This window comes from Kogia breviceps, chromosome 4 (genome assembly GCF_026419965.1).
Source record: "Kogia breviceps isolate mKogBre1 chromosome 4, mKogBre1 haplotype 1, whole genome shotgun sequence".
Classification (NCBI taxonomy): Eukaryota; Metazoa; Chordata; class Mammalia; order Artiodactyla; family Physeteridae; genus Kogia; species Kogia breviceps.
The window spans coordinates 150,718,604-150,741,844 of NC_081313.1; the positions used below are offsets into that span (position 1 = coordinate 150,718,604).

The 23,241-nt window shown below is 49.3% G+C and overlaps 1 protein-coding gene across 2 annotated transcripts in view; it reads right to left on the reverse strand.

The window, feature by feature from the left end:
• The window catches only part of ADAMTS2 (ADAM metallopeptidase with thrombospondin type 1 motif 2), a 230,715-nt gene that overhangs the window by 142,842 nt on the left and 64,632 nt on the right, over window positions 1-23,241 (reverse strand). For both annotated transcript variants that reach the window (XM_059060511.2, XM_067032199.1), the window contains exon 3: window positions 10,589-10,748. In XM_059060511.2, the coding sequence (XP_058916494.1) occupies window positions 10,589-10,748 (160 nt within the window). The remainder of the gene's footprint in view (window positions 1-10,588; window positions 10,749-23,241) is intronic.

Genomic DNA, 23,241 nt, shown 5'->3' on the forward strand with positions numbered 1-23,241 from the left:
CAATAAAGGTACATGTCCCCAAACGACCGACTGGCTCTAATGGGGGAAAAGACTCACCCACAGACTGCGCTATGGAAACACTGGCTTTTGTGCAACAAAAACTAACAAAACTGAAAAGGAGAAGGGAAATACAGCCTGGGGAAAAGGCTTGTATCAAACATGACAGAAAGTCGATATCTAAAGCAGATAAAGGGCTTATCCCGATATAAAAGACCCCAGGAGATGAACAGGCAAAGGACTTAAACAGGAAGAGGAGACGCACAAAGTAATCAAACGCGGGGAGATCATTCGTCCTTGCCGACCATCAAAGCAGCACAAATTAAAGCAAAAAGCAGCAGTGCTTCACTGCTGGATCAGCAAAGTATCAGCCGGCAAAGCCCCTGTGCTGGTAAGGACTTCGTGTCTCTGGGAGCTGCGGTAGGAAACCAACCTGGCTCTGCCCCAGAACTGTGAGTCTGTCGTGCTTGGATCCCATAATTATTTCGGTCACACAGCAAGTACTCCCTGTTTACAGCCAGGGCTCGAGGATGTCCGGGCTGGCTCAGGTCATAACCTTCAGGGTCAACAACAGATACCTATTCACAGAAGAATTGAGGCGCCCTGGCCAGGAGGTCCCCAAATTCAAGTTCCAAGAGAGGTTGCACAAAGGGCAGGGTCATTACTACCATCCAGGCTGTGTGAGCAGCTGGTCAGCACTGCCCCCAGCCCACTGGGTGACAGCAGACCTCTGCCTGGAGGGCCTGAGAAGCAGGCACAGAACCCATCCTGCCCACTCTCACAAGCTTCCATCCACCCCAGCAGGTCCGGGCCCCCTCGCCAAAGTGGCAGGCTGGGAAGGAGGATCTGGACTACCATAGATGCCAGGACACATGCGCGTCCAAGGGACCCTAGACTTTACACTATGCCCAGCTACCCCGTCCCACAGAGCAGGGCCTCTGACTCCCGGGGCAAGAGCTGCTGGGAGCACACCCCAGAGCCTGCCCACCTGTGTGGGGTCAAGTCTGGGATCCCTGTCCCCTTCCGCAAGAGTCTGGAAGCCAAATGGGTTTGGTCCGTGGCCAGCGCTACCTCTCCTGGGAAATCCTTTCCTCTGAGCCAGGGCAGCACGGAACAGCAGGAGGGGCACAGCTCTGAAGTCTGAGGATTGTGCCCCAATTCTGGCTTCTGCACTTGGCCGGGCCACCTGACCTGCCTCTCCTCCCCCAGCATCCCCACCTCAGGCTGTGTCGCAACCATCCACCATCCTCCCAGTAGCTCAGGCCTTTCAAAAGCCAGGAGCCGTCCTCGATCCTTCCCTCACACCCACGTCCTGTGAGCCCTACCTCCAAAAGCATCCTGAAATCATCTACCTGGCCATCTGTCATCGACGACCAGGACCACCCAGGGCCCCCCAAGGACCTTTCTGCAGCCACTCTCCCCACTGAGAGTCCTCCAAAGGCTTCCCACTGCGAGGAGAATAAGACCTCACCTCCTCCATGACTGGACACAATCCAGCCCTCCCCACCTCTCCAGGCCCAGCCCTTCTTCTCTCCCCATTAATCCCTCAGCGCCAAGCATGTGGCCCTCTTTCTGCCCCTTGGCCACACTGGGGTGACTCCTGCCTCAGAGAGTGCCAAGTGTTTCTGTCCCCTCTGTCTGGATCAATCTCGCAGGCTGGGCCCTCCCACCAGCCAGGCGCATCTTCTCTGACCCAGAAAACCTCCCCCCGACTCAGTCTACCCTTTCCTGGCTTTTGCTTTGTTCACGGCTTTACCCTTCTCTGCAGCAGTTGGCAGGGTGCCTGCCCTGAGCCTGAGTGCCCCATCAAGGAGTTCCCCCCACGACTGGGAACATCACTAGGTGCCTGGTCCCTTCCAGTCCAGGTCAGCCCCACCCTCCTCCCCATGCAAGCCCAGCTCCCAGGCCACCTCCTCCACCAGGGCCTGGCCCTGGACTCCCCTGAATCCTCTGCCATCCTACAAGCATCACCTGAGCCCTGACCTCATACCAAGTGTGCACCTTCATCTTGCCTGGACACCCCTCGAAAGGTACCCCAGCTGGACTCTGCCACCAGGCTCTCCCATGAGCTCCAGTCATACTCCCTGAGGCCTTGCTCCAGGTCAAGGTGAAGCCCACACCCCAAGACTGAGCCCAGGCCAGTGGAGCCAGGTCAAGAGCTCTGGGAGAAACATCCCAACTCTAGAATCCAGCCCAAGTTCCAAACGTATGCGCATGAGTATGTGTGGGCGAAAAAGAGGGCCAGACTGAGGGAGAGAAGAATAAAACCTGAGCGGGGGAGGGAGAGAGGAGCCAGGCACCAACACTTCCTCTAATTGCATGACCTTTTCCCAGCTCAGAGTTCCTTCAGGGCCAAGTGCACAGCGCTGCTTGGTATTAATCTGAAAGAGAAATAGGTCAAGGAAAGTTGGAAATTTTTATAGAAAACACTTCAGGCTTAGAGCTGGCTGAAGTGTTTGCCAACCGCAGAGAATTCTTAGAGGAAACAGGCCTTTGTCAGAGGTCTCTGACTGGTACAAACTGGCAGAGTTTGGACCCTGGGCCCAAACCCAGCTTCTGAGCTATGCCCGGCCTCACTGCTTCTGGGGAAGGGCCTTCTTTCCCCTCCATACGTCCCTAGAGCTGTCTCTGTAGCCTGAACCCTCTTACACTGGGACCCAGCGCCTCTCACCTGTCATCAGGGCCTAGAGCTTCTCCGAGAGGCCTCTGTCCAGGGACATACTGTGGGACATCTGTCCCTCTGTGTCCCCCATCATGTAGATACAGTATGCAGAAAACCCAGATCTCTTTCTAATTGTCCCATGGGGTGAGGAGGGAGCCTTGTCAGGGTCCCGATGCATGTTCGGGCCCAGCTGCTCCCACCCAGGCAGGCCGGCCGACACATATGAAGCACAAATGCCACAGACGTGTAAAGTTGCCACTGGAGACATCATGTCTCTCCCAGAAACATCCCAGTCTGCTGTTATGGGGACCTGCAAAGAGCAGACCTGCAGAGCCCACGGCCAATATGACAACCAGGCACACCACTCTTGCTAATTAAACTCCAGATGCACCCAGAGCAGAGCACAGCTTTGCTCCTGAGACCTTTTGTTATCTGGAAGCCAGGCGTGGTTACCACGTGCCGACAGAAAGCTCTTTGGGGGACATTCACTACACAATCCAAGGGGAAGGAAGAAAGCATATCAGTGAATTGTGTCTGAGGAGAGGAGCTGAGCTCGTGGGCTGTCTGTGCCAGCCAGGTCGAGTATCGTCACAGACTGCATCTGGGCAGCAGGGAGGAGGGGGCACGCCAGGCAAGTCTCCACTGCAGGATGAGGTGGGCCCAAGCCCTTGCCTGCTTGCAGGCATCACCTCTGCCTTCATAGCCCCTAGGCAGAGCTCCCAGGCCGCAGATCCCAGTCAGAAAGTCCCCCAGCTCAGCCGACAGCTCTGGAGTGGTCTCCTAAGTCTGACCCCAGACAGCACCAGGTCTCAGAGAATGTGCAGCCTCAGGCTGTCCCAGCACTGGCCCCCCGCCCACCTCCCCGGCATGTGGCCACATCACCACACTGGCATCTCCAACAGCTGTGCAGGGGGCTGGCCGCAAGCAGTGGGAACGCCGAGGCCTCTGCCAAGGATGCATTCAGCTCTGAAACACGTCCCCCGGCAGCTGTCGGGTCAACTGCGTCAGGTTTCACAATCGGTGCTTCTCTTTGGGTTTCCTCTCATCCCCAAGCTGTAAGCACAGCTCAGGGGTGGAATGAGGAGGAGGAACTGAGAAGGCCCTGGGCATCTAGCACTGAGGTGTCCAGACTTTCAGCTGCAATTCAGTGAGTTGGCAATGGCCAGCTGGGCAGGGCACAAGTCAAGTCCAGTGGGAGAGCCCCTGGGTCACCACCTGAAAGTGCCAGGCCAGGCCCCAGGCTCCTGCAAATGGCTCAGGAAGTACCTGGGTTAGGGACACAGAGAGAGGTCCCAGCACTTGGACCCTGGCCAGATCTAGGACTCAGGGTGCAAAGCCTGCCAAGGGTCTCTCTTCCACTTCTGCCAGGACCTCAGTCTTCAACACTTTGATATCACGTAGGCTGAATCATGGCCCCCAGGATGTCCCATCCTAATCCCCAGAACCTGTGAGTGTAGCCTTATATGGCTAAAGAGACTCTGTAGATGTTTATTAACGATCAGTATTTCCCTCTGTTCATGCATTTCCTATTTGCCTCTTAATATCTGTGCCTCAGTTGTTTTTTCCAGATAATTTGTAATTCTTTATATTGATCTCTGGGAGCTCTTTATATAGTTAGGATAGTAAACTTTTGTTATATCTGTTATAAGTAAAAAAAAAAAGAGAGAGACTTTTTTTTTTTTTTTTTTTTTTTTTACCTACATCACATCAAGATGCAGGTAAGGATCTTGAAATGAGAAAATTCTCCTGGATTATCCCAGTGAGCCAAATGTAATCACAAGTGTCTTTATAAAAGGCAGAGAGAAAGTTACTACAGATGAGAAGACACTGTGACCACAGAGCAGAGGTTGGAGTGATGCAGCCACAAGCCAAGGAATGCCGGCAGCCACCAGAAGCTGGTAGAGGCAAGGAAGATTCCCTTCTCGAGCCTCCAGAGGGAACCAGCCCTGCTGACACCTTGATTTTAGCCCCTTAAGATCCATTTTGGACTTCTAACCTCCAGAACTGTAAGAGAATAAATCTGTGATTTTTTAAGCCACTGAGTTTATGGGAACTTGTTACAGTGACAACAGGACACTAAGACATAAACCGCTATAGCACAGAAAGCCTCCCCAATCTGGCTTCCAGCAAGTTAGTGCCCCCTCCACATCGCCTACCCCGTTATCCACCCCTCACCCCCCACCAGGCCTCACCCTTGACTGGGCCTTCTCCCTTATGACTCATACCCTCTGCATCACCAAGGTACGCCTGGCAACCTACTACCACCAAGTGGAGCCTTGCTCACTTCCCACCCATGGCCTGTCCTGACAGGGCTGCACTCTCCATCGCTCTGGCCTCCCTGCCTTCAGCCTGGACCACAGCAGGCTGGCTGAAATACAGCACTATCTGTCAGGCCCCTTCCCTGCTGGGGCTGCCTGCAGGACATCACACAGCCTCTGCGAGCTCCCAGCATCAGCTCCAGCCCTCTGGCTCCTGCCCTGAGGGCCTACGTGAGCTTCACTCCTGGTTCCTCAGCAGCCCAGAAAACTATGTGGCTCAAGGCAATGGGACGGGGCAGAGACACACAGCAGGTCAGGAGGGGAGGAAGGGCTGCGGGTCGCCAGGTGGAGACTGTGCGGGCTGGCCACGCTTGGCCACGTGGAGAAGCCACGCAGCACTGGTACCCTGCCCTTCCCTCCTCACAGGCTTTCCTTGGCAGCAGCAGGGCAGAGTGCTCCCGAGGGCAGCATGCCTCCTCTGCCCGCCAGGGAGGACGCTGCAGCCTGACAGCAGCGGGCAAAGGCTTGGCACTGGCTGTTTCTGAGAAGGAGGCAGCCAAGGTCACAGACACTGAGCTGTCTGGCTTCTCTTCCTTCAGCCCAGGGCCAAATACAAGGCAGGGTGGGAGACAGTGCAGCCCAGCAGCAGCTCGCAGGATGGGGTACCATGTGCCTAGCAGGAGCTCACAGCCCTTCCTTGGTCCCAAGGAAGTCCCAAGGCCATGCCCAGGGACTGCAGGAAGCCTGTGGAGGAGGGTAAAGGACACGTCCACCTCTGCCTCTCATAAAGCACACGTGGCCAAAGGGGGTCATGTTTTATTTGGCCCATGTGGTACTTTTCAGAAATTTGAAGCAACAATTTAAAATCAGGAGGGTTCAAATAAAAGTTCTGATGTCTGGATTCTCTTGACACTAAGAGGATTGGCTGCCCCAGGCCCACATTCCCACCAGGTCTTGGTCAGGGGAGCTGAGGAGGGGCTGCCCCTGTGGACGAAGTCTGTCATCTGTGCTGTGCCCACGGTGAAGCCAGGGCCAGATGCCATGTGCCACTGCACTCACATTGCCGTTTCCATTTTAGCAGAGACATTCTCTCTGTGTCCGTGTTTATATCAAAAGCAGGAAAATTCACGCCAGGCCAAGGGTGGGTGTAATTCTTTTTCTTACCCTCTGCCACTGTCCTCACTGGCATTGCCTGCCGGGCACTGCAGGTCTCTTGAGTTTGCAGCCCTTGTCTTGGGATGGCAGGACTTCTTGCAAATGTGCCTGACAGAGAGACCACATGCCCAGTATGTGACTCAGGGGTCTTTCCCACCCAGTGGGGACTTTCCCAGAGTCCCAAGTTCAGCCCCCCTTGGTGTGACCAGCACAGCAAGGCCGCATCTCCACGGACTTGGTCTCAGGGTCAGACCAGCCGTAGCACACCAGGCCCCACAGTCTGGCTGAGATGTCACTAGGGTCCAGCAGAGGCAGAAGAGGGGCAAGGGGTCTGCCTGGGCTGTGCCTGAGCACTGTCCCCTGAGAAGGAGTAAAGGGTACCTGCAGTGTTGCTCCTCCACGGATCTGCACCCCATTCATTGCATAGCCAGCCTTGAAAGGGAGGCTGATTTGCTTACTGTATAAGCTGAATGGTAGCCCCCAAAGATACCAGGTTCTAATCACTAGGACCTGTGAATGTTATCTTATATGGCAAAAAAGGACTTTGTAGATGTGATTAGATTATGGATCTTGAGAGGTGGAGATCATTCTGATTATCAGGGTGAATCCCAATGCCATTACCTGCATCCTTTATAAGAGCGAGGTAGAGGGAGACTGACATCACACAAAAGAGGAGGAGGTGATGTGACCACAAAGGCAGAGATTGGAGTGATGCAGCCACAAGCCAAGGAATGCCAGCAGCCACCGCAAGCTGGGAGAGGCAACGAACAGATTCACCTTAGAGCTTCCAGAGGGAATGAGCCCTGCTGACACCTTGATTTCAGCCCAGTGACACTGACTGACTTCAGACTTCTACCCTCCCGAACTATGAGAGAATGAAGTGCTGTTGTTTTAAGCCGCCCTGTTGGTGGTAATGTGTCATAGCAGCCTGAGACTCAGAGGGGCGTGACATGCCAAGATCACCCAGTGCAAGCTGTGAGCAGGGCTTCCAGGCTGGACTGGGCTCCTTATCCTGTACCCACTGGCCCTGGCTCCCCCTCAACAACCCCAGACAGTGTTAACAGATGGCAGCCAGTGCGGTGCTCAGGCTGTGACCTAGAACTGGGAGCGAGGCTCTCTCCATGCTTGTATACAAATGCAAACACACACGCATGCACACACGTGCAAACACCAGAGAGGCCAATGATACACAGCACACCTCCCAACATATGGCCCTGGGCATAGGGCTGGCTCTGGGGAAGGCTGAGAAAGGGACTCAGGGTACTGGGGAAAGGTCCAGTCCAGCAGATGCCTGGAGATGCCTGAACCTCCTCTCCCCAAAAGGCCACACTGGCACCCTGGCCTTGGAGCTCTGCCCTTCTGGCCCAGCCAGGCTTCCAGGCCCAGCAGAGCCAAGCAGAGACACTTCTGCAACACCTGTGAGTCCAGTGAAGGAAAAAAAGTCATCCTGGTCTTCTTCAGTCCCTTGCCCACCCTGGTACCCTCCTCCAGGGCCTGAGGGTGACATGGTCGTGGGCTAAGCTTGCCCAGTGCAACCTCTAACCGTGGCCTGAGTCCAGCAAGACACGCTAAAAGCATCATTTTCTATCCTTTCCCTGGGCAGTCTGCAACCCAGTAGCTGACCTAAGATGATGGAGACCGTTAGTGACAATGACGCTCTGAGGGTCCAGGAGCCCCTGAGACCACCCCAGGAAGCCTGTTGGCTGCTCAGGGAAAACAGGGCAATGGCAGCGTGTCTCAATGCTCTGGAAGAGCTGTGTACAACACACGCTCCCACAAACACCCCACCCCACAGGCCCCCTCATCCATACCCTCACCACCCTCTGCAGGCACCCCCACCCCAACTCGCGCACCCACACCCAGCCAGATGCTAATCTCCCAGACCAGGAGGCCCAGGACAGGTGTTTCCCCTTTCCCTTCCTCCGATGACCCATTATATCCATTGTCCATTGATAAATGGCCAGGGTATTTCAAACCTGCTTCCAGGAGTTGCCCTGCGGGGGCAGAAGGAAGCTTCCAGTCAGTACCTCCTGGCTTCTTTGGCCAGAGCCACACTGACATATCAGGGTTCCCATCAGAATTCACCAGAAGGGTCTCCTAGCCTTATACACACACACTCACACACACATCCTGAAAGCCTTTGCATGGAGGTCCTGGTGTTCTGTGCCCAGTAGACCATGTCCTCTTGCAGGAAAGAGCACAGAGCAAAAATGCTCAGCCAAGGACACTCCTTTTACATATCTCCCGGCTGCCACTGTGAGCCCTGACAAGGCCTGGGCTGACGGAGAGCAAGAATGTCGGGGGTCACCGCGGGCCCTCAGACCAGCTCCAGCATAAAATATGTCTGGACCGCCTCCAGTCAGTGAGTGGGCCTCAGCCCTGGGCCCAGTGGAAACAATCAGGCACATGCAGGGAGAAATGTGCTCTCTGTGGACAAGTCACCCACACAGGGTCACGCTGACACTGGGCAGGGACGTCAAGGAAAGGGGGTCTGGCACCAGACTCGGAGCCTGTGGCTGAGACCTACTGCCCTCGGCCCACAGCCTTCAGCCTACACACCCACAGCACCGGGCTGAGGTCTAGAGCTCACCCCACCCCATTTCAGTGCAGGCTCAGCCCCAGACCCATGCAATTGGCCTTCCCTCTTCTAAGGTCAATGGTTTCTGGGCTTATTCTGAGTTTGAAATTCCTTTCCTGTGTTCTGAGTTCCAAGCTCTCACAAGAGATAGCCGGATGAGAAGGTTGGGGGAAGGATTCAAGAGAAGATGCCAAAAGGCCAACAGAAGCCCAGGAAATAAGGCGAGGCCCATCAGGCCATGAAGGAGGGCTGCCATGTTCAGGAGTTAGGTACCACATTGGCACCCTGGCCCAGGGCACCTGGCAGCCTCACTGTGCAGGCTCCACCTCACCCAGTCTAAGTGGGCCCCCAGGGAACCCCCTGAATCTTCCGGTAGAGGCCAGCCCAGAAGCACCAAGCCCAAAGTGACCAGGTCCTCAGCTCTGTGAGACACAGGCATTTCTAATCCCACAGGACAGATGAGAAGGCAGAGGCCAGAGGCCCAAACTTGCCCAAGGGCAGACAGCCAGCGAGGAGCAACACCAGGGCGCTGATCCCTGGTCTGGGGCACTTCCCCTGCCCCATTTCCACTCCTGCCCTCACCCAATGGGATTACTCTCCATTCCCCGCCATGCAGAGAAGCCCAAGGGTGGGAAAGAGGTAGGAGGGGCTGAAGCTGGGGAAGGCCAGATGGGCAGCGCCTGGGGTGCCCCCTTCACTGTTGGCAGAAGACCTACGATTCATCGTCTGGGAAGAAGGGGCAGCCGGAAGTATTGATCGGTTCTAGAGAGCCCTGGGATTCCTGATGGGACAATTCCTTTGCAAAAGTATCTCTGATACCATTCCTTGAAATTAGAATGGTGCCTTGCCAGGCTGCACCCAATTGATCTGCCAGCTGGGAACTCAGAGAGACCTAAATTAAATGAGCCAAGGCTGCTTGGGGCAATGGGGGTGTCTCGGCTAATCACAGCACGGCTGGGCTGGCCCAGTAGGGCCTCCGGGGCTCACTGTAAACATGCAGATGAGCCTGACTCAAGACCCAGGCCTCAATGCCCTGCCTGCTGCCACCTGCCCTGGCCATGGGCGAGCGCAGCCAGGAATCTAGAACCCAAAACTGAGGGCTAAGCTCACCCTGCAAGAGGCAAGCCCAGAGCCTGGGCACTGCCAGGACCACAGCCAGACCCCAACCTGGCCTCACTGAAGCCTGGGACCTGAGATCCTGAGAACATTGGGGAGGTTTGGGCTGAGGGTAGGTGTGTCCTCCTGGAGGGCTCTGAGAGGCTGCACCGCCTGCCCAGTAGCTCCTTCCACGCTCCTGGGCCCAGAGCATACTTTGATTCTAAGCTGAAAAAGATAAAACCACATGAGTCTGTGCATAGGTTGCTGAGGCTGCTGGGAGCACCTCTGGGGTCTTTGTGGAGCCCTTCCCTCCCCTCCTGGCATCTGAGCTGTCTCCCAGAGGAAGCAGGGTCCAATCGGGGCCAAAGAAGCATTCAGGGACTTTCTCTGTGAGCAGCCAGGGAGGTGTGGTCAACACTGCAGGGAAAACACAGCACAGAGGCAGGTAAAAAGGCTGGGGATGGGGGCGAGGGGGCAGCAGACGTCTTCTTCAGAGGCATAGGCTCAGAGACACGGGCGCGAGCCTCAGGCTGGGGTACAGGTCTGGTCTGGGTCTTGCCTCCTTCCTGACAGTTGCCAGCCCTCAGGCAGCCAAAGGTAAGACCCTCAGGTAGCCTTTACTGCCTGCTGTTGAGGCCTCAGGCCTACAAGCTTATGGCCCACATATACCCAAAGCAGAGGTCCCTGACCCAGCATCCCAGCATGCCCACTGTGCTATGTAGTCAGCAAGGGCAGGTCTCAGCCTTGGCCTGGGACCAGAGATACAGAAAGGGCGCCTGGGTTCCCCATGGGAGACATTCAGGGTCCACCATGCAACCCTCCCACCTGCAGCAGCCTTACCTGTGTCCAGGGCCTGTGGCCCCCCAAGAGGAGGGGGTCTGGAGGTGGGTGGCCGGCGATACACCACATGCACACGGCCCTGCTCAGTCTCCTTTGCAGCCAGACCCTTCTCCAGGGGCTCGATAAAGAACTCCTCCTCCTCCATACGGATCAGGCCAGCCTGCAGGGCAAAGAGGAGACTGTTCAAATTCTGCAGGGCAAAGAGGAGACTGTTCAAATTCCCAGCGCACAGCAGGCCAAGGAAGAGAAGCAGTGAGGAGGGATGCAGAGAGCAGAACCTCCAACCTGGCTGAGCAGAGCCCAGTGAACCCTGCCCAGCACCCCAGCTAGGTGCTAGGCTTGAACCCCAGGCTGGGAAGGGCACAAACAGGTGGCCCTAGAGGCCCCATCATTCCAGAGGCTCCACTTCCAGCCACCAAGGCCAGAGCCATTTGAGGGTGATGAACCCTGTCTGAGGAAGAGGTTCTTGCCTGGGTTATCCCCCACCTTCACCCCCAGGAGCCCAAAGTCCAAGAGAAAGGCCAAAACTGTCAGGACTGAATCTGCCACAGATATGTTCAGTTGGACCCAAAGAGTGTTTTCAAAGTTCTGAACCCAACACTCAAAATGATGAGATTTCATGTTTCAAAAATGGAATTCCATCTTTCCTTGGAAAATGCAGGCTCTGACCACAGTGCATGGCACCCAGCAGTGGACACCACAAATGGAGCACGCACCATTACAGCTGGCCACAGTCCCCACTGTCTATCCTTGTATCCACAACAGTCACCAGCCCAGACTCTACAGCAACTGAAGCCTCCCCCAAAACTGGCTATGGCTCTTCCATGCTGCAAAGCCCTTGATGAACCCTTGTCCCCATCAGGATTCAGGCTACTCTGTACTCTGGCATCCAAGGCTCTTAGCCTGCCACTTTCCTCTTTGCCCCCAGCTCACACACCTCACACCAGTCACTGAAACAGTCCTGTCCTTCCAATACAGTGCACACTGCCTGGCCTTCAGGCTCCTGACCCCACGAAGCCCTCAGCTTGGAAGGCCCTGCTCCTGCCTCCAGCCTTGGCCATCAGGTAAACTCTAATTCTCCCTTCAGCGCTTGGCTCAGACCCCCCAAATGCCACACCCCTACTGCAGGTACATGGCCCTGCCCTCCCCTTGAGGCCATCCCCATCCAGCTCCCACACTTTTGATTTTTTGGTCCATTATCCATAAACCAATAGTCTTGCACTAGGAGTCTCCACTGTGCCAACCTGCAGATGTATTTCCTTTAGATCACACACTTACGACCCACTCCGGGTTTAGGGTTTTTTTAAACCACTTTTTTGAGGCATGACTGACATGTAAAAAGATGTACATAGTTAATATATACAACTCAGTGAGTTTAGGAATGAGTATACATTCATGAAACCATCACCACCATGAAGGCCATAAACATATCCATCACCTCTCATAGTATCCTCCCACCCTTTTTATTGTTATCATTTTTTTGTGGTAAGAACACTATATGTAATAACCATCTTAGCAAATTTTAAGTATATGATATTTTTTTATAGAATATTGTTAGTTATAGGCACTGTGCTATATAAAAGACCTCTAGAACTTGCTTATCTTGCATAACTGAAATTCTGTGGTCTTTGACAATCACCTCCCATTTCCTCCTCCCTCCAGCCCCTGGCAATCACCATCTGACACTCTACTTCTATGAGTTTGACCATTCTAGATTCTACACGTAAGTGAGATCTTGCAGTATTTGTCTTTCTGTGTCTAGTTTATTTCATTTAGCATAATATCCTCCAGTTTCAGCCATTTTGCCACAAATGACAGGGTCTCCTTCTTTATAAAGGCTGAATAACATTCCATTGTACATATGTATCACATTTATTTATCAATTTGTCATCCACAGATAGACATTTGGATTGTTTCCATGTCCATTGTGAATAATGCTGTAATAAACATGGGAGTACAGATATCTCTTCAGTATCTTGTTTTCATTTTATTTGGGCACATTGCCAGAAGTGAGATTGTTGGTCACATGGTAGTTATATTTTTAATTTTTTGAGGAACTTCCATATTGGTTTCCATAGTGACTAAACCAATTTGCATTCCTATCAACAGTGCACAAGGGTTCCCTTTCTCCACATCCTCACCAACACTTGTTATCTCTTGTCTTTTTGATAACTATTCTAACAGATGTGACATGATATCTCATTGTGGTTTTAACTTGTGTTTCCCTAATGATTAGTAATGTTGAGCACCTTTTTACATACTTATTGCCCATTTGTATGTCTTCTTTGGAAAAATGTTTGTTTGGGTCCTTTGCCCACTTTAAATTGATATATATATATATGGCTTTTGAGTTATATGAGTTCCTTCTATATTTTGGATATTAATCCCTTATCCAATAAGAGGTTTGCAAATATTTTCTCTCATTCTCTAGGTTGCCTTTTCATCTTGTTGATAGTTCCTTTGCTATGCAGAAGTTTTATAGTGTGATGTACTTCCACTTGTTGATTTTTGCTTTTACTGTTTATGCTTTGGTGTAATAGCCAAAAAATCATTGGCAAGACCAATGCCAAGGAGTTTTCCCCTATGTATTCTTCTAAGAGTTTTATGGTCTCAGGTCTTAGGTTTAAGTCTTTAATCCATTTCCAAATTAATCCAGTTAATTTTTGTGAGTGATGTAGGACAGGGGTCCAATTTCATTCTTTTTCATTTGAATATTCAGTTTTCCCAGCACCATTTATTGAAAAGACTATCTTTTCACCTTAATTATTCTTGACTCCCTTGTCAAATATAAGTTGACTGTATATGCATAGGATTATTTCTGGGGTCTTGATTCTGTTCCCTTGGTATATGTGTCTGTTTTTATGTCAGGATCATACTGTTTTGATTACTACAGCTTTGTAATATAGTTTGAAATCAGGAAGTGTGATGTCTCCAACTTTGTTCTGTCTCAAGATTGCTTTGGCTATTTGAAGCCTTTTGTGGTTCCATAAAAATATTAGGATTTTTTTTCTATTGGAATTTTTAATTTTGATAGGGACTGCACTGAATCTATAAATGGTTTGGGGCACTATGGATATTTTAACAATATTAACTCTTCTGATCCATGAACACAGTATATCTTTCCATTTATTGGTGTCTTCTTCAATATCTTTAATCAGTATCTTATAGTTTTCGGTGCACAGATCTTTCACTTCTTTGGGTAAATTTATCCCTAAGTATTTTACTATATTAGATGCTATTGTAAATGGAAATGTTTCCTTTATTTCTTTTTTAGATAGTTCACTATTAGTGTATAGAAATGCAACTGATTTTTGTATGTTGATTCTGTATCCTAAAACTTTACTGAATTTGTTAATTAGTTCAGTTTTTTTGGTGGAGTCTTTAGAATTTTCTACATACAAGATCATGTCATAAGGAAACAGGGATAATTTTACCACTTCTTTTCCTATTTGGATGTCTTTTATTTCTTTTTCTTGCTCTGGCAAGAAAGCAAGTTCCAGTACTATTTTGAATAGGAGTGGTGAGAATGGCCACTCTTGCCTTATTCATGACCTTAGAGAGAAAGCTTTCAACTATTCACCACTGAGTATGATATTAGCTATGGGCTGTCACATATGGTCTTTATTATGTTGAGGTATGTTCCTTCTATACTTAATTTGTTTAGAGTTTTTATCATGAAAGATGCTGAATTTCATCAAGTGCTTTTTCTGCACCAATTGAAATGTTCATATAAATTTTATTTTTCATTCTATTAAGGTGGAATATCACATCTATTGATTTGCATATGTTGAACCAACCTTGCATCCCAGGGATGAATCCCACTTGATCATGGTGTATAATCTTTTTAATGTGCTGTTGAATTCGGTTTGCTAATATTTTGTCAAGAATTTTTTCATCTATATTCATCGGGGATATTCGCCTGTAGTTTTCTTTTCTTATAGTGTCCTTATCTGGCTTTGGTATTAGGATAATGCTGGCCTCACAAAAATGAGTTTAGGAGTGTTCCCTCCTCTTTAAATTTTTGGAAGAGTTTGAGAAGGGTTGACATTAATTCTTCCATAAATGTTTGGTAGAATTTACCCGTGACATCATGTAGTCTTGGGCTTTTCTGGAGATTTTTGATTACTGATTCAATCTCCTTACTCATTATTGGTCTGTTCAGATGATCCCTTTCTTCATGATTCAGTCTTGGTAGGTTGTATGATTCTAGTAATTTATCCATTTCTTCTAGGTTGGTCAATTTGTTGGTGTATACGTATTCATAGTCGTCTCTTATGATCCTTTATATTTCTGTAATATCAGCTGTAATGTCTCCTCTTTCATTTATTATGAGTCTTCTCTTTTTCTTGGTAAGTCTAGCTAAACGTTTGTCAATTTTATTTTTTCAAAAAAACCAAATCTTAGTTTTGTTTATATTTTTCAGTGTTTTTCTCTTTTCTATTTCACTTATTGCTACTTTGATCTTTGTTACCTCCTTCCTTCTGCTAACTTTGGGCTTAGTTTGTTCATCTTTTCCTAGTTCCTTGAGATATAAAGTTAGGTTGTTTATTTGAGATCTCTCTTTTTTATTGTAGACATTTATTGCTATAAACTTTCCTCTCAGAACTGCTTTTGCTGTGTCACATAAGTTTTGGTATGCTGTGTTTCCATTTTTGTTTGTTTCAAGATATTTTCTTTATTCCCTTTTGATTTCTTCTTTGACCCAGTGGTTGTTCAGGAGTGTATTAATTTCTATGTATTGTGAATTTTCCAGTTTTCCTCCTGTTACTGATTTCTAGTTTCATACCATTGTAGTCAGAAAAGTTACTTGGTATGACTTCAGTCTTTTAAATTTGCTAAGACTCGTTTTTTTGACCTAATAATATATGACCTATCCTGGACATTGCTGCATGCAGCCTTGAGAAAAATGCGTATCCTGCTACTGTTGGGTGGAATGTTCTGTTAAATATCTGTTAAGTCCATTTGGCCTACAGTATAGCTCAAGTCTGATGTTTTCTAATTGATTTTCTGTCTGGATGATCTATCCATTGCTGAAAGTAGGGCACTGAAGTCTCCTACTGTTATTGTACTGTTGTCTATTTCTCCTTTCAGATCTACTACTATTTGATTAATATATTTAGGAGCTTTGATGTTGGGTGCATATATATTTACAATTGTTATATTCTCATGATGAATTACCACTTTATCATTATATAATGACCTTCTTTGTTTCTCGTTACAGGTTTTTGACTTAGTCTGTTTTGTCTTATGTAAGTATAGCTTACCCCTGCTCTCTTTTGGTTTCCCTTTGTATGGAATATCTTTTTCCAACCCTTCACTTTGAGCTTATGTGTGTCCTTAAAGCTGAAGTGAATCTCTTGTTGGCAGCATATAGTTGGGTCTTGGTTTTTTGTTTTGTTTTGTTTGTTTGTTTGTTTTAATCTATTCAGCCACTCTATATCTTTTGATTGGAGAATTTAAACCACTTACATTTAAAGTAATTATTGATAAGTAAGGACTTACCAAAGCCATCTTGTTAATTATTTTCTGACTTTTTTGTAATTCCTTTCTTCCTCTCTTCCTGTCTTCCTTTGTGAATTGATGACTTTCTGTAGTGGTATACTTTGATTCCTTTCTCTATATCTTGTGTGTATTTTTATCTTGTGTGTATAAAGGTTTTTGTTTTTTGGTTATTCTGAGGCTTACTTGAAACGTCTTAGAGATATAACAGTTTATTTTAAGTTAATAACAATTTAATTTCAATTGCATGCAAAAACCCTGTACTTTTATTCCTCACCTCCACATTTTATGTTTTTGTTTGGTTTTTTTTTTGCGGTACGCGGGCCTCTCACCGTTGTGGCCTCTCCCATTGCAGAGCACAGGCTCTGGACATGCAGGCTCAGTGGCCATGGCTCATGGGCCTAGCCGCTCTGCAGCATGTGGGATCTTCCCAGACCAGGGCACGAACCCGTGTCCCCTGCATTGGCAGGCGGACTCTCAACCACTGCACCACCAGGGAAGTCCCACATTTTATGTTTTTGACATTACAATTTACATCTTTTTATATTGTGTATCCATTAACAAGTCATCGTAGCTATAGCTATTTGTAATACTTTGGTTCTTTAACCTGTATACTAGAGTTAAGTAGTTAACACACCACCATATTACAGAATTAGAGTATTCTGAAGTTGACTATATACCTACCTTCACCAGTGTGTTATATATATTCATGTGTTTTTATATTACTAATTAGTGTCATTTTGCTTCAGCTTAAAGAACTCCTTTCAGCATTTCTCATAAGGTAGATCTAGTAGTAATGAGCTCTCTGTTTGTTTGTTTGGGATAGTCTTTATCTTGCCTTCATTTCTGAAAGACACTTTGCCAAGTAAAGCATTCTTTGTTGGTAGTTTTTTCCTTTCAGCACTTTGAATATATCATTCTACTCTCTCCTGGCCTGCAAGATTTCTGCTGAGAAATCCACTCATGGCCTTATTGGGATTCTCTTGTATGAGAGAATTTTTTTCTCTTGCTACTTTTAAAATGATCTCTTTGTCTTTGCTTTTAGATAGTTTATTATAATGTGACTTGGAGAAGATCATTTTGGGGTGACCTAGTAGCTTCATGAACTTAGATGTCTAAATATCTCTCCAAGGTTTGGGAAGTTCTCAGCTACTGTTTCTTTAAATAAACCCTCTGCCACTTTCTCCCCCTATTCTCCTTCTTGGGCTTCAATAATGCATAGATTGTTTCTCTTAATGAGTCCCATAGGTTTCCTCATTCCTTTTTATTCTTTTTTATTCTTGCTCCGCTGATTAGATAATTTCAAATGATCTGTCTTCTAGTTCACTGATTTTCTCTTCTGCTTGGTCCAGCTGGTGTTGATGCTCTCTGTTGAATTCTTCAGCCATTGTATTCTTCAGCTCCAAAAATTTTGTTTGGTTCTTTTTATGTTTTCTATTTCTTTGTTGAAATTTTCATTTTGTTTTTGTACTGTTTTCCTGATTTCATTAAATTGTTTATCTGTGTTATCCTGTAGCTTTCTGAACATCTTTAGAACAATAATTTTGACTTTTTTGTCAGGCAATTCATGTATCTCATTCTGGTGGATCAGTTACTGGAAATTTACTGTGTTCCTTTGATGATGTGATGTTTCCCCAATTCTTCAAAATCCTTGTGCCTTGCATAGCTTTCTGCACATTTCCAAATTTTATGGACTGACTTCAGTAAGAAAGACCTTCACCTGCAGTGGGGTGGGGGGCACACTGGATCTAGTGATGCAGAGCACCAAGTGTGGGGAGTATGGTGGCTTTGGGTCCAGAGAAGAGGTGATGTCTCATTGGCTCAGGCTGCTAGATCCATGACATCAACAGTTCTGTGGTCCTTGGTGACAACTGCTGCAAGGAGCCCACAATGGCTGCAAGGACTCTTGAGGTCTTCAGTGGGGCCTCCAGGTCCAGCAGCTAGGGACCAGGGTATGCAGTGGTGGTGGCCAGAACCAATGGTATGCACATACACAGCTTCAGGGGGCAGCTGCAGGTGCCTGGGTAGAAGCAGTGTCCAGTTGCAGACACACTCATGACAAGGGTCAGGGCCAGCAAGAAGGACAAGTGTCAACTGTGGGCACACTAGCTACCTGAGCCCTGGCTGTTGATGTGCACTCTTAGGGCTGCAGGGTCTCACCATGGGGGCACACATGGCAGTGGAGGTTGGTAATGGGGATCGGGGTGATGGCATACATGTGCATAGCTGGAGGCTAGTCCTGAGTGTATGCACAGTGGTAGGGGTCAACCATAGTGGTCTAGGCTGGCATTTTGCACTTATGCATCTGCAGAGGCCTGGGCCAGTTGCCTGTGCAGTTCCTTGTTGAGGGCGGGGGCGGGGATGGAAGAAGCAAGAGGGCTCAGGTGCCTGGTGTCTGTGAATGCAAAAACCTGTAGAGCAAAACCTCAGCTCTAAAATCTGCAGGAGGTTTGCAGCAGCTGTGCTGGCCAATGGTTTCTTCAGTGGTGAAAGCTGCTGGGGTCCTCTGCAGAGCAGGCCACAAAGAACCATGGTCACTCCCACTACATGGCTGGTGGGAGCCCCTGTCCTTCTTCCTTGTTCCTAGCTGTTTCTATTCATCTCACCTTTGCTGGCCTCTGGGTGGGGTGAAACCAAAGTGGGTCCTTTGTGCAGTGCCCAAAGAGGCTAGGGAAACTGGTCGCTCACCCCACTCTCCGTTTGCCGGTGAGGGAAACTCTTTCTTGCTGGGGATGACGGGATGATGCAGGCAGAATGAAGCCGCCTTCCTTCTCTTCTTGTGCAGTTATTCTCAAGTTTTTTGTTCCACTGTGTTACTGAAGTATCTTAAGTGGACTCCTGAGCTCTCCTACAGTTGTTTTTGTTCATGGTTAGCTGTTTAATTATTCATCTTTGTTGGGGGATGGAGGCTGGGGTCCCCTAACACATCAACTTAGTGACTTCACTCAGGTTTTTAAAAGCTTGAATTAGTTGCTCCGACTTAAGAATCAGAGGGTTCCACGTAAATGAGCAGATTTCCAGATTCAAAACATCAGAAAGGCCAGCATTTCCTGTTGTCCATCCGCTTAGCTGGCAGTGGCCAGAGGTCCCCTTTAGGGGTCTCCCCTTGAGCCTCCAGAGGGAATACAACCCTGCCAGTACCTACTTTGGCCTCCAGACCTGTGAGAGAGAAAGTTTCTGTTGTTTTCAGTAATTTCCAGCAGCCGCAGGAAACTAATACATGGTCCCAGTGGGTAGTGGAATGAAGTGGGTGGCCATTCTCTGAACAGCACAGGATGAGGCGCAAGAGCTGCAGACCCCTGGGGACACAGCTTTAAGGCATCTTGGACTTCTGGGGAAGGGGTCCAGGACAAAGAGGAAGGGCAGGAGCCAGAGCGATGAGGGCCAAGACTAGGATACCAAGGTCACCAGACCGTGGGAAGATACAGGAGAGGAAAGACCCATGGGAACCCTGCAAGCCCCCATACTCTGACTCATCCCTGGATCCCAGGGCCCTTCCAGGCCTGGAGAAGTGAGCAAATGTTTGCAAGATGAGTAAATAAATGACCCCAAAACTGCAGGACGTGTTCTCTGAGAGAGAGACAGATGGCAGGGTGAGTATACTGGGGGCCATCCCCTTCTACTGGCACATGGTTAAGAGTGTTTACAATAGCAAACATTTCTCTACGCAGCCATTAATGTTTCCCGTGTTTGTGGTTTGGGGGAAGACTGGTGTCTCAAACCCCTCTAATTAATGGAACCCATTCAAGGACATGTGGCAAGGTGGCAGCAGGTGAACGGTCTAGGAGTCTGGTGTTCTGAGTTCCCAGCACCATTTCTGTCTGGCCAGGTTGCCTCGGCCCAGGTGCCAAAGCTCCTGGGCCTCCAATTACTCACCTGTAAAGGGGGGTGGTTCTCCCTCCCCTCATGTGGTTGCTAAAGGAGCATATGCAGCCTGGGAGGCACTCAGAACCAGGGCACATGTAGGAAGCACTCTGCAACCCAAGTGATGTCATCCACCTGCTTGCTTTCCAAAGGAGGAAACAGACTGAGGGGCGGGAAGGCCTGCCAGGGACACACGGGGTCTAAGAATCAAACCCCAGACCCCAGATGGAACGAGTATCTCCTGGGTGGAGACGAGGTCTATCCTGACAATTAAGGCGGGGCTCTGGGGCATCAGGGTCCAGCAGGGCAGTCCCCTCTTCTGGAGGGACACTTGTACCCCAGGCTTAGAGCCATCTATGCCACAGGCCCAGCATCCTGGGGCTGTTCTGGAGGGACCCAGCGTGACAATGACCCAGAAGCCAATCTGGTGAGGAGCAGTCCTCTCTGGCCTGAGAGACCCCAGGACAATTTGGAGTCTCTCTGTACACAGGAATCGGGTTCTTCTCCTTGACCGGCCTTCTGGTGAAAGGCCGCTGGGCTGACGAAAGGGCACTGGATCTCTTTGATGCTGACCTCTACCTTGCTGTGGTCAGGAAGCCAGGGCCCAAGTTGGCCAAGCTGCCTGGCAAGGACCCTCCCAAGGGCCCATCTGAAGGGCAATGAAGTGCCCTAAGATAAATCAGAAGTATGGCACCAGTTTACTCAGGTTTCCTCGTGCAACCAGAGACTTCAAACTGACAGTCCTCTCATGGAGAAGTTATATCCCTCACCATCATCAGCCCGTCTCTGACAGGTACTATGGAACATACCTGGGGGTCACATTGATGAACATGGATGGCACCTGCCCCAAGAGCAGAAGCTGACCACTCGAGACCAGTGGATGACCAGCCCAGACCAGCATTCGGTCACCCTGAGGCCAGAGGCTGCCCACCTCAAGACCAGCACTGACCATCCCAGGAGCAATGGATGACCACCTGAGCCCAGCAGCTGATCACCCCTCAAGGCCATTGGCCAGAGTACTGCCTGGTGAGGGGCTCTCCACACAGAAAGCAGGGTTCCTTTTATTGCCTGATTTTCAAGCATTTTAGTATGCATGCCAGGAATAATCTGTCTGAAAAACTGCAAAAGAAAATTGACAAGAGGACAAGGTACAGAACGTGGGCTATGTTTTGCTGAGTTTTTTCCAGGACTTTGATTTTCCTGCTGCCAGTGGTAAGTATATCTGGTTTTATATGTAATTTTTATTAATAGGAATTAGTTTCTTCTCCCACTTGGTAAATATTAAAGAAGTCTCTGAAGCACACTGAGATGAAGGGCATTCAATCAGGAGCCTGACCGTGTCTGTCCAGCCTGGTGTTCCACGGAGGGGCTGACACCCAGACCCTGGCTCTCACCTGAAATCCACTCTGCTCTTGAACTCTGTGACTGTCAGCCTAACCTGGCCAGGAGGGAGGCTCATGGGAGGACTCTATTCACAACCCTCAGGTGCCTCCACAGAGGCCTGGAACCTGGCAGTTCTTTGGTCATCAAATCAAATCACTAGTTCTCAGAACTTGGTGAATTATAAGATGCCTGCCCTACCTCCTCCTTCCTCTATGCCCTGTTCCTTTGCTGTTTGGTTTTTTACTTTTTTTTTTTTTTAAGCTGAACCACACGGCTTGTGGCATCTTAGTTCCCCGACCAGGGATTGAACCTGGGCTCCGGCAGTGAAAGCACCAAGTCCTCACCACTGGACCGGCAGGGAATTCCCTGCTGTTTGGTTTTTGATGAAGTAGTCACTAGAAATGGAAACTAAAAGTCAAACATTTATCAGAATCAAGAGGCTTGACAGATATCCTCTATTACTTTGAATTTTAAAGCACTAGATATACTGACACTCTCAGTGTTGGGGTCTCACAGGCAAGCAAGTGTGCATCCTGTTCCTATGTGTGAGGTGCCCAGTTTGCTGTCCCCACTGGCTCCTTCAGTGGAAGCCACAGGCTGCAGCATGTGACGGGCACCTGCGTGTGTGTGATGAGGACCAGGTCTGTCACTCAGCCTTATCATTTTTGCAACCTCCAGTACCAAGACTGTCAGATGTCTGTCAAGGTTGCAGAAGTGACAATCAAGAATAGAGAGAAAAAAAGAAGTTGGTCCAAAAACAGAAGGATCTAGATTTTGATAGAGGACAAGACAGCATGCATCTGCATCAGCTCACATTCGCCCCAAACCTTGCTCTGATACCCGTGCATGTGCACACACACACACACACACACACACACACACACACACACACACTCTTGCCACAGGAATTCCCCCAAAATGCTGGCATCTGGTAAGATTCCTGCTCCTGGAGATATTTTAACTCCAAGAGAACTGTATCCTTTCTTCCATTCTTCCTTTTGGTAATGAACCCATGAGATTCAGTTGGGCACCAGCCTCCCCTGAAGGGAGAAAGGCCACATGGCCAGGCCTGGTCTGATGATGGTGTAGTGGCGACACTGCCAAAACGGGGTCTGCCTCTTCCAGGGCATCTCACCCAGCCTGCTTGGGCACTCTTTCCCCTCCCAGCTCCCTGGGGAAGACAAGGGCAACCCTGGAAGCTTGATGGGGAGGCGACTGGACCCCAACCGCTGACCCCTCATAGGCATTATAACCAAATCCCATTGGATTTAAGCCACTCCATCTTAGCTACTAAGGGCTCCTTCACAGTTCAGCATTACAGCAGATGTTCTGCATACTGATTTTTCCACTTTTCCAAAAGTAGCACCAGCCATCTCTTGGGGGGAACTGGCCACTAGCAAGTGACAGCAATTCCATGGAGTCATTTGTCTTCTCCCGTGCATCTCTGTCAGCTACTGTTCTAACCCTTCCAGAACATCACCTTCTGGAGCGGTCTGTTACGGATGCCCTTGCCTCCCCTGCTCTCTGCCTCATTTGGTGGATCCACGGGGTCTTCCCATGTGCCATCCACACCTCTCCTTCCTCTTGGGAAGTCATTTCTCCTCCTGGTGTGTAGGCCGTGGCTTGTCCTCCCAGTTCAGAGGGGAAGCTATGGCTGGAACTGGGCCTTGCAGGGTTCTACTGAGCTGAGTGACCACAAACGGAATCGTCCCTGAGTGCCACAGAGCCCCGACGAGTTCACTCGACAGGTCCAGCCCCTTCTTGGAACTGGTTTCAGGACCTCTGGATCCTTTGCTCCAGAAAGTTCCTCTTTTGCCCTAAGATGGCCAGAGTCAGCTTCTGAGGCTCAAAACCATGAAGCTCTGTGCTCAGCCAGGTGCTAAGGAAGGCCGGACCCCACTTGGAAG